Raw genomic sequence first — 14,954 nt, 5'->3', positions numbered from 1 at the left:
CTATGCATTCATTGGACATTAAATTACTTTCTTGGAAAGTTTTGTTCCTTTTGGCCATCTCTTCTGCCAGAAGAATTTCTGAATTATCTGCTCTTTCTTGTGAGTCTCCTTTTCTGATTTTTCATCAGGATATGGCGGTGTTGCGAACTTCTTTTGAATTTTTACCTAAAGTTGTGAATTCCAACAACATTAGTAGAGAAATTGTGGTTCCTTCATTATGTCCTAATCCTAAGAATTCTAAGGAGAAATCGTTGCATTCTTTAGATGTTGTTAGAGCTTTGAAATATTATGTTGAAGCTACGAAATCTTTTCGTAAGACTTCTAGTCTATTTGTTATCTTTTCCGGTTCTAGAAAAGGCCAGAAAGCTTCTGCCATTTCTTTGGCATCTTGGTTGAAATCTTTAATTCATCTTGCCTATGTTGAGTCGGGTAAAACTCCGCCTCAGAGAATTACAGCTCATTCTACTAGGTCAGTTTCTACTTCCTGGGCGTTTAGGAATGAAGCTTCGGTTGACCAGATCTGCAAAGCAGCTACTTGGTCCTCTTTGCATACTTTTACTAAATTCTACCATTTTGATGTATTTTCTTCTTCTGAAGCAGTCTTTGGTAGAAAAGTACTTCAGGCAGCGGTTTCAGTTTGAATCTTCTGCTTATGTTTTTCGTTAAACTTTATTTTGGGTGTGGATTTTTCAGCAGGAATTGGCTGTCTTTATTTTATCCCTCCCTCTCTAGTGACTCTTGTGTGGAAAGATCCACTTCTTGGGTAGTCATTATCCCATACGTCACTAGCTCATGGACTCTTGCTAATTACATGAAAGAAAACATAATTTATGTGAGAACTTACCTGATAAATTCATTTCTTTCATATTAGCAAGAGTCCATGAGGCCCGCCCTTTTTTTGTGGTGGTTATGATTTTGTATAAAGCACAATTATTCCAATTCCTTATTTTATATGCTTTCGCACTTTTTTTCTTATCACCCCACTTCTTGGCTATTCGTTAAACTGAATTGTGGGTGTGGTGAGGGGTGTATTTATAGGCATTTTGAGGTTTGGGAAACTTTGCCCCTCCTGGTAGGAATGTATATCCCATACGTCACTAGCTCATGGTCTCTTGCTAATATGAAAGAAATGAATTTATCAGGTAAGTTCTTACATAAATTATGTTTTTTCAAGGATGTTTGGATAAATTCTGTCCAAAATCAATGGATTCAGAGCATTGTCTCTCATGGTTACCGAATAGGATTCAGAGTAAGACCTCCTGTGAGAGGATTTTCTTTCATGTAATTAGCAAGAGTCCATGAGCTAGTGACGTATGGGATATACATTCCTACCAGGAGGGGCAAAGTTTCCCAAACCTTAAAATGCCTATAAATACACCCCTCACCACACCCACAATTCAGTTTTACAAACTTTGCCTCCCGTGGAGGTGGTGAAGTAAGTTTGTGCTTAAGATTCTTCGTTGATATGCGCTTCGCAACAGGTTGAAGCCCGGTTTTCCTCTCAGAGTGCAGTGAATGTCAGAGGGATGTGAAGAGAGTATTGCCTATTTGAATACAATGGTCTACCTCTAGGGGATCAATTTCATAGGTTCTCTGTTATCGGTCGTAGAGATTTCTTCTCCTACCTCCCTTTTCAGATCGACGATATACTCTTATATACCTTTACCTCTACTGATTCTCGTTTCAGTACTGGTTTGGCTATCTACTACATGTAGAGGAGTGTCCTGGGGTAAGTAAATCTTATTCTTTGTGACACTCTGCACTATGGTTGGGCACTTTATTTGTAAAGTTCTAAATATATGTCTATAAACTTATATTTGCCTTGATTCAGGATAATCAGTATTCCTTTTCAATACAGACTGTCAGTTTAATTATTGGGATAATGCATTTATTTATTTTTTCTTACCTTGAAAAAATTTCATTTGGCCATTTTTTCCTGCGTGCTGTTCGGCTCGCGGGGGCAGAAAATGTTTCTTTTTATTACGTCTTTTTTTGGTGCAAAAAATTGTCATTTCCGACCACGTCATTTACGCCGGAAGTTGTATTCAGACATTTTTTTGCGCCAAAAAAATGTGGGCGTATTTTTTACTCACTTTATTTAAACATTTTATTTTCATGGCTTCTAGTTTCTAGAAGCTTATTATTTTGCATTCTTTCCCATTCCTGAAACTGTCTTTTAAGGAATTTGATAATTTTGCTTTATATGTTGTTTTTTCTATTACATATTGCAAGATGTCTCATCCTGACCCTGGATCAAAATCCTCTAATGGACAGACGCTGCCTGATGCTGGTTCTACCAAAGTTAAGTGTATATGTTGTAAACTTGTGGTTTCTGTTCCCCCAGCTGTGGTTTGTGAAAGCTGTCATGATAAACTTTCCAATGCAGATTCTGTTTCTATTAGTAATAATCCTTTACCTGTTGTTGTTCCTTCAACATCTATTGTTCAGGATGTTCCTGTTAATGTTAAAGAATTTGTTTCTAATTCTATTAAGAAGGCTCTGTCTGTTATTCCTCCTTCCAATAAACGTAAAAGGTCTTTCAAAACTTCTCATTTTTCTTATGAATTTTTAGGTGACCGCCATCATTCTGACATCTGTTTCTGATGAGGTTTTTTCCGGTTCAGAAGATTCTACTACAGATATTGATACTGATAAATCTTCATATTTATTTAAGATGGAGTTTATTCGTTCATTGCTTAAAGAAGTTTTGATTGCTTTAGATATGGAGGAGTCCAGTCCTCTTGATACTAGAACTGCTAAGCGTTTAAATTCGATTTATAAACCTCGTGTTAATTCCGGAAGTTTTTCCAGTTCCTGATGCTATCTCAGATGTGATTGCTAGGGAATGGGATAGTCTGGGTACTTCATTTACTCCTTCTCCAAGGTTTAAGAAATTGTACCCTGTGCCATCTAATAGACTGGAATTTTGGGATAAAATCCCTAAAGTCGATGGGGCTATCTCTACTCTAGCCAAACGTACTGCTATTCCTACGGCAGATAGCACTTCGTTTAAAGATCCTTTAGATAAGAAAATTGAATCTTTTTTGAGAAAAGCTTATTTATGTTCAGGTAATCTACTTAGACCTGCTATCTCTTTGGCTGATGTTGCTGCAGCTTCAACTTTCTGGTTGGAGGCTTTAGAGCAACAAGTGACAGATCATAACACATATAGCATTGTTAAACTTCTTCAACACGCTAATAACTTTGTCTGTGATGCCATTTTTGATATCATTAGAGTTGATGTCCGGTATATGTCTTTAGCTATTTTAGCTAGACGAGCTTTATGGCTTAAATCCTGGAATGTAGATATGACTTCTAAATCAACTTTGCTTTCTCTCTCTTTCCAAGGTAATAAATTGTTTGGTTCTCAGTTGGATTCTATAATTTCAACTGTTACTGGAGGGAAGGGTGCCTTTTTGCCTCAGGGTAAAAAATCTAAAGGTAATTACAGGGCTGCTAATCGTTTTCGTTCCTTTCGTCAGAAGGAGCAGAAGCCCGATCCTTCCCCTAAAGGAACAGTTTCCGGTTGGAAACCTAATCCAGTCTGGAATAAATCCAAGCCTTCCAGAAAGTCAAAACCAGCCCCTAAATCCGCATGAAGGTGCGGCCCTCATTCCAGCACAGCTGGTAGGGGGCAGGTTACGATTTTTCAAAGATGTTTGGATCAATTCGGTTCACAATCTTTGGATTCAGAACCTTGTTTCACAAGGGTACAGAATAGGTTTCAAAGTAAGACCGCCTGTGAGAAGATTCTTTCTCTCACGCATTGCAGTCAATCCAGTGAAGGCTCAGGCGTTTCTGAAATGTGTTTCAGACCTAGAGTTAGCTGGGGTAATTATACCAGTTCCAGTTCTGGAACAGGGTCTGGAGTTTTATTCAAATCTATTCATCGTACCAAAGAAAGAGAATTCTTTTAGACCGGTTCTGGATCTAAAAGTATTGAATCGTTATGTAAGGATACCAACATTCAAAATGGTGACTATAAGAACTATTCTGCCTTTTGTTCAGCAAGGGCATTATATGTCTACAATAGATTTACAGGATGCATACCTGCATATTCCAATTCATCCAGATCACTATCAGTTTCTGAGATTCTCTTTTCTAGACAAGCATTACCAGTTTATTGCTCTTACATTTGGCCTAGCAACAGCGCCAAGGATCTTTTCGAAGGTTCTCGGTGCCCTTCTCTCTGTAATCAGAGAACAGGGTATTGTGGTATTTCCTTATTTGGACGATATCTTGGTACTTGCTCAGTCTTCACATTCTGCAGAATCTCATACGAATCAACTTGTGTTGTTTCTTCAAAGACATGGTTGGAGGATCAAATTACCAAAGAGTTCCTTGATTCCTCAGACAAGGGCAACCTTTTTAGGTTTCCAAATAGATTCAGTGTCCATGACTTTGTCTCTGACAAGAAAAAGACGTCTGAAATTGGTTTCAGCCTGTCGAAGCCTTCAGTCTCAATCGTTCCCTTCGGTAGCATTATGCATGGAGATTTTAGGTCTCATGACTGCTGCATCGGACGCGATCCCTTTTGCTCGTTTTCATACGAGACCACTTCAGCTTTGTATGTTGAACCAGTGGTGCAGGGATTATACAAGGATATCACAAATAATATCCTTAAATCACAATGTTCGATCATCTCTAACTTGGTGGATGGATCACCATCGTTTAATTCAAGGGGCCTCTTTCGTTCGTCCAACCTGGACTGTGATCTCTACAGATGCGAGTCTATCAGGTTGGGAAGCGGTTTGGGGATCTCTGACAGCGCAAGGGGTTTGGAAATCTCAGGAGGCGAAATTACCAATCAATATTTTGGAACTCCGTGCGATTTTCAGAGCTCTTCAGTTCTGGCCTCTTCTGAAGAGAGAATCGTTTATTTGTTTTCAAACAGACAATGTCATGACCGTGGCATATGTCAATCATCAAGGGGGGACTCACAGTCCTCAAGCTATGAAAGAAGTATCTCGGATACTTGTATGGGCGGAATCCAGCTCCTGTCTAATTTCTGCGGTTCACATCCCAGGTGTAGACAATTGGGAAGCGGATTATCTCAGTCGCCAGATGTTACATCCGGGCGAATGGTCTCTTCATCCAGAGGTTTTTCTTCAGATTTTTCAAATCTGGGGACTTCCAGAAATAGATCTGATGGCCTCTCATCTGAACAAGAAACTTCCCAGGTATCTGTCCAGATCCCGGGATCCTCAGGCGGAAGCAGTGGATGCGTTGTCAATTCCTTGGAATTATCATCCTGCTTATATCTTTCCGCCTCTAGTTCTTCTTCCGAAAGTAATCTCCAAAATTCTAATGGAGCGCTCATTTGTACTGCTGGTGGCTCCAGCATGGCCTCACAGGTTTTGGTTTGCGGATCTTGTTCGGATGGCCAGTTGCCAACCTTGGACACTTCCGTTAAGGCTAGACCCTTTTTTCCATCAGGATCTCAAATTATTAAATTTGAAGGTATGGAGATTGAACGCTTAATTCTTAGTCATAGAGGTTTCTCTGACTCGGTAATTAATACTATGTTACAAGCTCGTAAATCTGTCTCTAGGAAGATTTATTATCGAGTTTGGAAGACTTACATTTCATGGTGTTCTCATAAATTCTCTTGGCATTCTTTTAGAATTCCTAGAATTTTACAGTTTCTCCAGGATTATTTGGATAGGGGTTTGTCTGCAAGTTCCTTGAAAGGACAAATATCTGCTCTTTCTGTTTTATTTCACAGAAAGATTGCTAATCTTCCTGATATTCACTGTTTTGTACAGGCTTTAGTTTGTATTAAGCCTGTCATTAAATCAATTTCTCCTCCTTGGAGTCTTAATTTGGTTTTGAAGGTGTTACAGGCTCCTCCTTTTGAGCCTATGCATTCTTTGGATATTAAACTACTTTCTTGGAAAGTGTTGTTTCTTTTGGCTATCTCTTCTGCTAGAAGAGTTTCTGAGCTATCTGCTCTTTCTTGTGAATCTCCTTTTCTGATTTTTCATCAGGATAAGGCGGTTTTGCGGACTTCATTTCAATTTTTACCTAAGGTTGTGAATTCTAACAACATTAGTAGAGAAATTGTTGTCCCTTCCATGTGTCCTAATCCTAAGAATCCTTTGGAAAGATCCTTACATTCTTTGGATGTGGTAAGAGCTTTGAATTATTATGTTGAAGCTACTAAAGATTATAGGAAGACTTCTAGTCTATTTGTTATATTTTCTGGTCCTAGGAAAGGTCAGAAGGCTTTCTGCTATTTCCTTGGCCTCTTGGTTAAAGCTTTTGATTCATCAAGCTTATTTGGAGTCGGGTCAAGCCCCACCTCAGAGAATTACAGCTCATTCTACTAGGTCAGTCTCCACTTCGTGGGCTTTTAAGAATGAAGCTTCAGTTGATCAGATTTGCAAAGCAGCGACTTGGTCCTCTTTGCATACATTTACTAAATTCTACCGTTTTGATGTATTTGCTTCTTCTGAAGCAGTTTTTGGTAGAAAAGTTCTTCTGGCAGCTGTTTCAGTTTGATTCTTCTGCTGCTGTTTTAAGTTTTTTCTTCATAAGAATAACTTATATTTGGGTTGTGGATTATTTTTTCAGCATTTGGCTGTTTATTTTTTTATCCCTCCCTCTCTAGTGACTCTTGCATGGAGTTCCACATCTTGGGTATTTGATATCCCATACGTCACTAGCTCATGGACTCTTGCCAATTACATGAAAGAAAACATAATTTATGTAAGAACTTACCTGATAAATTCATTTCTTTCATATTGGCAAGAGTCCATGAGGCCCACCCTTTTTATGGTGGTTATGATTTTTTGTATAAAGCACAATTATTCCAAATTCCTTTGTTGATGCTTTTTACTCCTTTCTTTATCACCCCACTACTTGGCTATTCGTTAAACTGAATTGTGGATGTGGTGAGGGGTTTATTTATAGGCATTTTAAGGTTTGGGAAACTTTGCCCCTCCTGGTAAGATTTTATATCCCATACGTCACTAGCTCATGGACTCTTGCCAATATGAAAGAAATTAATTTATCAGGTAAGTTCTTACATAAATTATGTTTTTAAGGATCCCTTAGTAAGGAAGATTTAATCTTATTTTAGGAAGGCATATTTATATACTGGCTATATTCTTAGACCTGTTATCTCTATAGCTGATGTTGCTGCTGCTTTAACTTTTTGTTTGGATATTCTAGCACAGCAGTTATCGGATCCTGATTTAACTAGCATTGTTCTTCTACTTCAAAATGCTAATCATTTCATTTGTGATGCTATATTTGATATTAAATCTGTGTCTTTAGCTATTCTGCCTAGGAGAGCTTTATGGCTCAAATAATGGAATGCTGATATGGTGTCTAAATCTAGATTACTATCTTTATCCTTTCAGGGTAATAATTTATTTGGTTCTAAATTGGATTCTATTATCTCCACTTTTACTGGGGGTAAGGGAGGTTTTCTGCCTCAACATAAGAAATCTAAGGGTAAATTTAAAGCTCCCAATCGTTTTTGTTTCTTTCGTCAGTCTAAGGAACAAAAAAACACTCCTCCTCCTAAGGCCTCTGGTTCCAATTGGAAACCATCCACAAATTGGAATAAGCTCAAACCTTATAAGAAACCAAATACAGCCCCTAAGACTGCATGAAGGTGTGGCCCTCAATCCAGTTCAACTGGTGGGGGGGCACACTAAAATTATTTCAAGAGATTTGGGCAGATTCTGTCCAAAATCAGTGGATTCGGGATATTGTTTCTCAGGGGTATCAAATAGGTTTCAGCATAAGACCTCCCATGGGAAGATTCTTTCTTTCCCATGTTCCAACAAACCCACTGAAGGCTCAGGCTTTTCTGAAGTGTGTTTCAGACCTAGAGCTTTCAGGGGTGATTGTTCCAGTTCCTCTACAGGAACAGGGTTTGGGTTTTTATTCAAATCTGTTCATTGTCCCAAAAAAGGAGGATTCATTCAGACCAATTCTGGATCTAAAAACTTTAAATTGTTTTGTAAGAGTCCCAACTTTCAAGATGGTGAATATAAGGACTATTCTGCCTTTTGTTCAGCAAGGTCATTTCATGTCCACAATAGACTTGCATTACGCTTATTTTCATATTCCGATTCACCCAGTTATTCTTGGCATTCTTTCAGAATCCCTAGAATTGAAAGATTCTTTAGGATGGTTTAGATAAGGATTTGTCTGTGAATACTTTAAAGGGACAAATTTCTGTTTTTTCTGTCTTATTTTATAGAAAGATTGCTAAACTTCCTGATATTCACTGTTTTGTTCAGGCTTTTATTCGTATTAAACCTGTTTTTAAATCTATTTCTCCTCCTTGGAGTCTCAATTTGATTTTGAAAATTTTGCAGGCTCCTCCTTTTGAGCCTATGCATTCTTTGGATATTAAACTACTTTCTTGAAAGTGTTATTTCTTTTAGCTATCTCTTCTGCTAGAAGAGTTTCCGAGTTGTCTGCTCTCTCTTGTGAGTCTCCTTATTTGCGTTTCCATCAAGATAAAGCTGTTTTGCGGACTTCATTAAAATTCTTGCCTAAAGTTGTGAATTCTAACAACATCAATAATGAAATTGTTGTTCCTTCTTTATGTCCTAATCCTAAGAATACTCTTGAAAGGTCTTTACATTCTTTGGATGTGGTAAGAGCTTTGAAATATTATGTTGAGGCTACTAAGGATTTCAGAAAGACTTCTAGTCTATTTATAATTTTTTCTGGCTCTAGGAAAGGTCAGTAAGCCTCTGTCATTTCTTTGCATCTTGGTTGAAACTTTTGATTCACAAAGCTTATTTGGAGGCGGGACAGTGTCCGCCTCAGAGAATTACAGCTCATTCTACTAGATCAGTTGTCACTTCTTGGGCTTTTAAGAATGAAGCTTCAGTTGATCAAATTTGCAAAGCAGCAACTTGGTCTTCTTTTCATACTTTTACTAAATTTTTCCATTTTTATGTGTTTGCTTCTTTGGAAGCAGCCTTTGGTAGAAAGGTTCTTCAGGCAGTTGTCTCAGTTTGATTCTAATGCCTTTTTGATTTGAGGTTTTTTTGACATTTTTAAGAAAATTTAATAAAAAAATGTTGACTTCAATTTCTCAGCGGATTTAGCTGTTTTTATTTTATCCCTCATTTTCTAGTGACTCGTGGACTTCCACATCTTGGGTATTATATCCCATACATCACTAGCTCATGGACTCTTGCCACTTACATGAAAGAAAACATAATTTATGTAAGAACTTACCTGATAAAGTTCACCATCTTAACTGGCACAGGAAAAACATAATTTATGTAAGAACTTACCTGATAAATTATTTTCTTTCATAGTGGCAAGAGTCCATGAGACCCACCCTATTTGTTTGTGGTTTTGATTTTTTTGTATAAAGCACTTTTTTTTTTTCCAGTTCCTCTTTTTTTATGCTTTTTACTCCTTTTTTTACACCTCACTTCTTGGCTATACGTTAAACTGAAGTATGAGTGAGGTGGGAGGTGTATTTATAGGCATTTTGAGGTTTGGGAAACTTTGCCCCCTCCAGGTAGGAATGTATATCCCATACGTCACTAGCTCATGGACTCTATGCCACTATGAAAGAAATTAATTTTCAGGTAAGTTCTTACATAAATTATGTTTTTCCTGTGCCAGTTAAGATGGCGAACATTATTAGAAAAGAATGGGAAAGAGTAGGCACTTCTTTTTCCCCCTCGTCTACTTAAAAAATATGATTCCCGGTCCCTGACTCTCAATTAGACTTTTGGGGCTCCATCCCTAAGGTGGATGGCACTATTTATACTCTGGCTCAGCATACTACTATACCCCTGGAAGATAGAACCTTCCTGAGGAATATGTTTCAACATACAGGGTTTTTATTTCAACCAGCAGCAACTGTAGCCGCGGTTGCTGGAGCAGCTACCTACTGGTGCGACACTCTGTCGGAGCTCATTCAGGTGGAGACTCCCCTTGAGGATATTCAGGAGAAAATTAAGGCTCTTAGAATGACCAACTCCTTTATCTGTGACGCGAATATGCAAATTATTCGCATAAATGCCGTCCTAGCCCGCCTGGCTCTCTGGTTGAAGTCTTGGTCTGCGGATATGACTTCTAAATCCAGACTCGTTTCTCTTCCTTTCAAGGGGAAGGTTTTATTCGGTCCAGGGCTGGACTCCATTATTTCTACAGTTACCGGAGGGAAGGGTGCCTTCCTACCGCAGGACAAGAAAAATATGCCTAATGGACGGAATTCGTTTAATTTTCGTTCTGACAAATCACAACGACAGAAATCCTCATCCAAATCCGGACAGCCCAAGGGTACTTGGAAGCCAGCTCAGTCCTGGAATAAGTTCAAACAGACTAAGAAGCCCACCGAGAACAAATCGGCATGAAGGGGCGGCCCCCGATCCAATCTTTTTTCAGACACTTGGTTCCAGAATGTACAGGATCCTTGGGTCCTGGAGGTTGTATCTCAATAAGATTCAAGTCTCATCCGCCCAGGGGTAGATTCCTTCTCTCCAGTCTGTCTACAAGACCTGAAAAGAGGGCTGCCTTCTTAGTTTGTGTGCGGGATCTCTCCTCTCTAGGAGTAATTGTCCTGGTACCTACAGCAGAAAGAGGTTTGGGGTTTTATTCAAACCTTTTCGTGGTTCCAAAGAAGTAGGGAACTTTTCGTCCAATTCTGGACCTAAAGTGCCTAAACAAGTTTCTGAGTGTTCATTCTTTCAAGATGGAGACGATTCGGTCAATCTTCCTCTGGTTCAGGAAGGACAGTTTATGACCATAATAGACCTGAAGTATGTATACATTCATGTCCTGATACACAGGGAACATTTTCAGTTCCTGAGGTTTGTTTTTCTGGACCAGCACTTCCAGTTCATAGCTCTTCCCGTTTTTCCTAGCTACTGCTCCAAGGATTTTTAAAAGGTTCTGGGAGCTCTTCTAGCATTGCCAGAACACAAGGTATTGCAGTAGCACCTTACCTGGACGATATCTTGGTACAGGCACCATCCTTTCGTCTAGCAGAAGAACATTCAGAGTCCCTTCTCAATACTTTTCAATCACATGGATGCATGCTAAACTTGGAAAAGAGTTAACTTACTCCAAGTACAAGGGTGAATTTCCTGGGGACTATAATAGACTCCATATCCATGATAATATTCTTCACAGATTAGAGAAGTTGCAAGCTAACTTCTGCATGTCTTGCCTTCCAGGCCTCCTCAAGACCCTCAGTGGCTCAGTGTATGGAGGTGATTAGACTCATGGTGTCCTGTATGGACCTCATTCTTTTTGCCAGATTCGTGCTATACAACCTGCAGAGAGCTTCACTCTCCTAGTGGCTCTGTCTATATCATCTGTCCCAAGACACGCGCTTCTTGAGACCGTTCTGGGAGATTGTGACTACGGACGTAAGCCTTTCCGGCTGGGGAGCCGTTTGGGGTGCCAAGAAGGCACAAAGTCTGTGGACTCAGGAGGAGTCCTCCCTTCCGATCAATATTTTGGAACTCCGGCCAATCTTCAGTGACTTAAAGGCTTAGACCCTTCTGGGTTTGTCCCAATTTATCAGATTCCGATCAGGCAATATAATCTTGGTTGTCTTCATCAACCATGAGGGGGGGACGAGAAGTTCCTTAGCGATGAGAGAAGTATCTCAGATACTAGAGTGGGTGGAGATTCACAGATGTACGCTGTCAGTGATCCACATTCCGGGTGTGCACAACTGGGAAGCGGACTTCCTCAGCAGGCAATCCTTTCACACAGGGGAATGGTCTCTCCACCCCGACGTGTTTGCAGAGATATGCAGCGAGTGGGGGACGCCGGAGATAGATCTCATGGCATCCCGCCTCAATACCAAGCTACCCAGGTACGGGTCGAGGTTGAGGGATCCTCAGGCGGAACTGATAGATGCCCTATCAGTACCATGGAGGTTCAGACTCTTATATCTTTTTCCTCCATTAATGTTTTTCCCTCGTGTGGTGGCTCTGATCAAGCAGGAGCAAGCATCAGGGATTCTGATTGCTCCGTCGTGGCCGTGAAGGACGTGGTTTGCGGATCTGGTGGGGATGTCCTCATCTCCTCAGTGGAGGTTACCTTGTCGCAGAGATCTGCTGATACAGGGTCCCTGGCTGACTGAGTGGAGATTGAACGCTTAGTCTTAGCCAAAAGAGGGTTTTCTAAATGTGTTTCACACTCTGGTTCAAGCTCGTAAGTCAGTTACTCGTCGTATCTACCATAAAATGTGGAGGACTTGTACTGGTGTGAAGAGCGTGGCTTTTCCTGGCTTAAGGTTGCCAGAATTCTAGCTTTTCTCCAGGATGGACTGGAGAATGGTTTATCTGCTTGTTCCCTGAAGAGACAGATATCGGCCCTGTCGGTGTTACTGCACAAAAAATTGGCTGAGCTTCCAGATGTGCAGTCCTTTGTTAAGGCTCTGGCTAGGATCAGACCTGTGTTTAGATCTGGGACTCCGCCTTGGAGCCTCAATCTTGTTCTTAGTGTTTTGCAGCAGGCTCCGTTTAAGCCTATTCATACTGTTGACATTAAATTGTTATCTTGGAAGGTTCTTTTTTTGTAGGCTATTGCCTCTGCGCGCAGAGTTTCTGAGATTTCTGCTTTGCAATGTGACCCCCCCTCCTTATGTGGTTTTTCATGCTGATTATGCGGTTTTATGCACTAAGCTAGGAAGCTAGGGTTCCTCCCTAAGGTGTTGTCGAATTGTAACATTAATCGAGGAATTTGTTGTTCCTTCCTTGTGTCCTTCAGAGAAGGAACGTTTGCTTCACAATCTAGATGTGGCCTTGAAGTTCTATCTTCAGGCTACTAAGGAATTCAGACAATCATCCTCTTTGTTTGTCATCAATACGGGGAAGCGTAAGGGGCAGAAGGCTACTACGACTTCCCTATCTTTCTGGTTGAGGAGTGTCATCTGCTTAGCTTATGAGGCAGCGGGACAACAGCCTCCTGAGAGGATAACGGGCCATTCCACTAGAGCAGTGGCTTTCTTTTGGGCTTTTAAGAACAAAGCTTCAGTGGATCAGATTTGGTCCTCCTTACACACTTTTTCTAAATTTTACAAGTTTGATGTGTTTGCTTCAGCTGAAGAAGCTTTCGGGGGAGAAAAATTTTGCAGGCTGTGATGCCCTCAGAAAAGAGTCCGCCTCTTTTTTCTGTTCCCTCTCGTTATTCATTCAGTGTCCTCTGGAGCTTGGGTATAGTTTTCCCAACAGTAAGGAATGAAGTTGTGGACTCTCCCTGCACTATGTAAGAAAAACATAATTTATGCTTACCAGATAAATTTCTTTCCTTCCTGGCAGGGAGAGTCCACGACCCCGCCCGTAATTTGTCTTGATGTGGGCGGCTCCCTTTTTTATATTATTTCTTCTGGCACCTTTATACCCTGATGTTTCTCCTACTTTTCCTTGTTCCCTCGGCAGAATGACTGTGGGATAGGGGAAGTGGGAAAGATATTTATGCCTTTTAGCTGGGGTGTCTTTGCTACTCCTGGTGGCCAGGTGTTGTATTTCCCAACAGTAAGGAAAGAAGTCGTGGACTCTCCCTGCCCAGAAGGAAAGCAATTTTTCTTCCCAGAATGGATTTTCACATGTTCTACATTCCACAGAGCATAGTAACATAGAGAACTTAAAATGAGAAGGTTAAGTCAAGTAGAAATAAAAAGCATAACAGGAATAACACATTACACTGTGTAAATGCTGGTTTTCCTGAAAATGTGGGGGGGGGGGTTTGGGGGGGGGGGTGGTTTCATCTATAAATGTTGAATAAATCTATAAATGCCTTCTGTCTTCTCAGATATTACAGTAGGGGACGACATAATGCTACATCCAGATGAACCACAGAGAAGGCTTTGGGGCAAGGAACCTGGTGACTCTGTGCTTAGGGTTTTGGGTGAGGCCCAACTCCAGCTGCAGACTGAACTACTGCAGGCAACAAATGGTAAGCAATATTACACAAAGTTACATACAGGTCATGCAAACTACATTTTATTTTACAGCTTCATTGTGTTTAAAAACCTGCAGATAAGGAATTATGCACAGCTGGTTCATAGACCAGTGAGAGTAGAGACATGATGTAAAAATAATTTGTCTCACTCAATCTCCCCATCTCAGCTTCTGCTTGTGTTTCATTGAAAATCCTTACACTGTGTAAATAAGCCTCAGGAAATGTGCGTTAAACATGCAGTGCTTAAAGTAGCAAAAATGTACAGGATTTGAAGAAATAAAAAATGTAATTTAGAGCGATGACTTAAAAGAGCAGTCAATACAGTAGATTTGCATAATCATCAAATGCATGATAAAAATACAATGCAATAGCACTTAGTCTGAACTTCAAATGAGTAGTAGATTTTTTTTCTAACCAATTTCAAAGTTATGTCTATTTCTCTTGTAAGGTGTATCCAGTCCACGGATCATCCATTACTTGTGGGATATTCTCCTTCCCAACAGGAAGTTGCAAGAGGATCACCCACAGCAGAGCTGTTATATAGCTCCTCCCCTAATTGCCATATCCAGTCATTCTCTTGCAACTCTCAACAAGCATGGAGGTAGTAAGAGAGAGTGATGAAATATAGTTCGTTTTTATTCTTCAATCAAAAGTTTGTTATTTTTAAATGGTACCAGAGTTGTGTAGACTGGATAAATACTATGCAGTGCCGGTGTGTACTGATGTTTTTCCAATACCTAAAAGGTTTACAGAAATTATTAATAAGGAATGGGATAGACCAGGTGTGCCGTTCTCTCCCCCTCCTATTTTTAGAAAAATGTTTCCAATAGACGCCACCACACGGGACTTATGTCAGACAGTTCCTAAGGTGGAGGGAGCAGTTTCTACTCTAGCAAAGCGTACTACTATCCCTGTCGAGGACAGTTGTGCTTTTTTAGATCCAATGGATAAAAAATTAGAGGGTTACCTTAAGAAAATGTTTATTCAACAAGGTTTTATCCTACAGCCCCTTGCATGCATTGCTCCTGTCACTGCTGCTGAGT

General features: G+C 40.2%; 1 protein-coding gene across 1 annotated transcript in view; it reads left to right on the top strand.

Moving 5' to 3' along the window:
• The window catches only part of NEK1 (NIMA related kinase 1), an 827,448-nt gene that overhangs the window by 508,140 nt on the left and 304,354 nt on the right, over positions 1-14,954 (top strand). The window contains exon 25 of the mRNA XM_053700237.1: positions 13,762-13,905. Within this exon, the coding sequence (XP_053556212.1) occupies positions 13,762-13,905 (144 nt within the window). The remainder of the gene's footprint in view (positions 1-13,761; positions 13,906-14,954) is intronic.

This window comes from Bombina bombina, chromosome 2, assembly GCF_027579735.1.
Source record: "Bombina bombina isolate aBomBom1 chromosome 2, aBomBom1.pri, whole genome shotgun sequence".
Taxonomy (NCBI): Eukaryota; Metazoa; Chordata; class Amphibia; order Anura; family Bombinatoridae; genus Bombina; species Bombina bombina.
The sequence above is the reverse complement of the archived record's forward strand: the minus strand, read 5'-3'. Positions and strand labels throughout refer to the sequence as shown.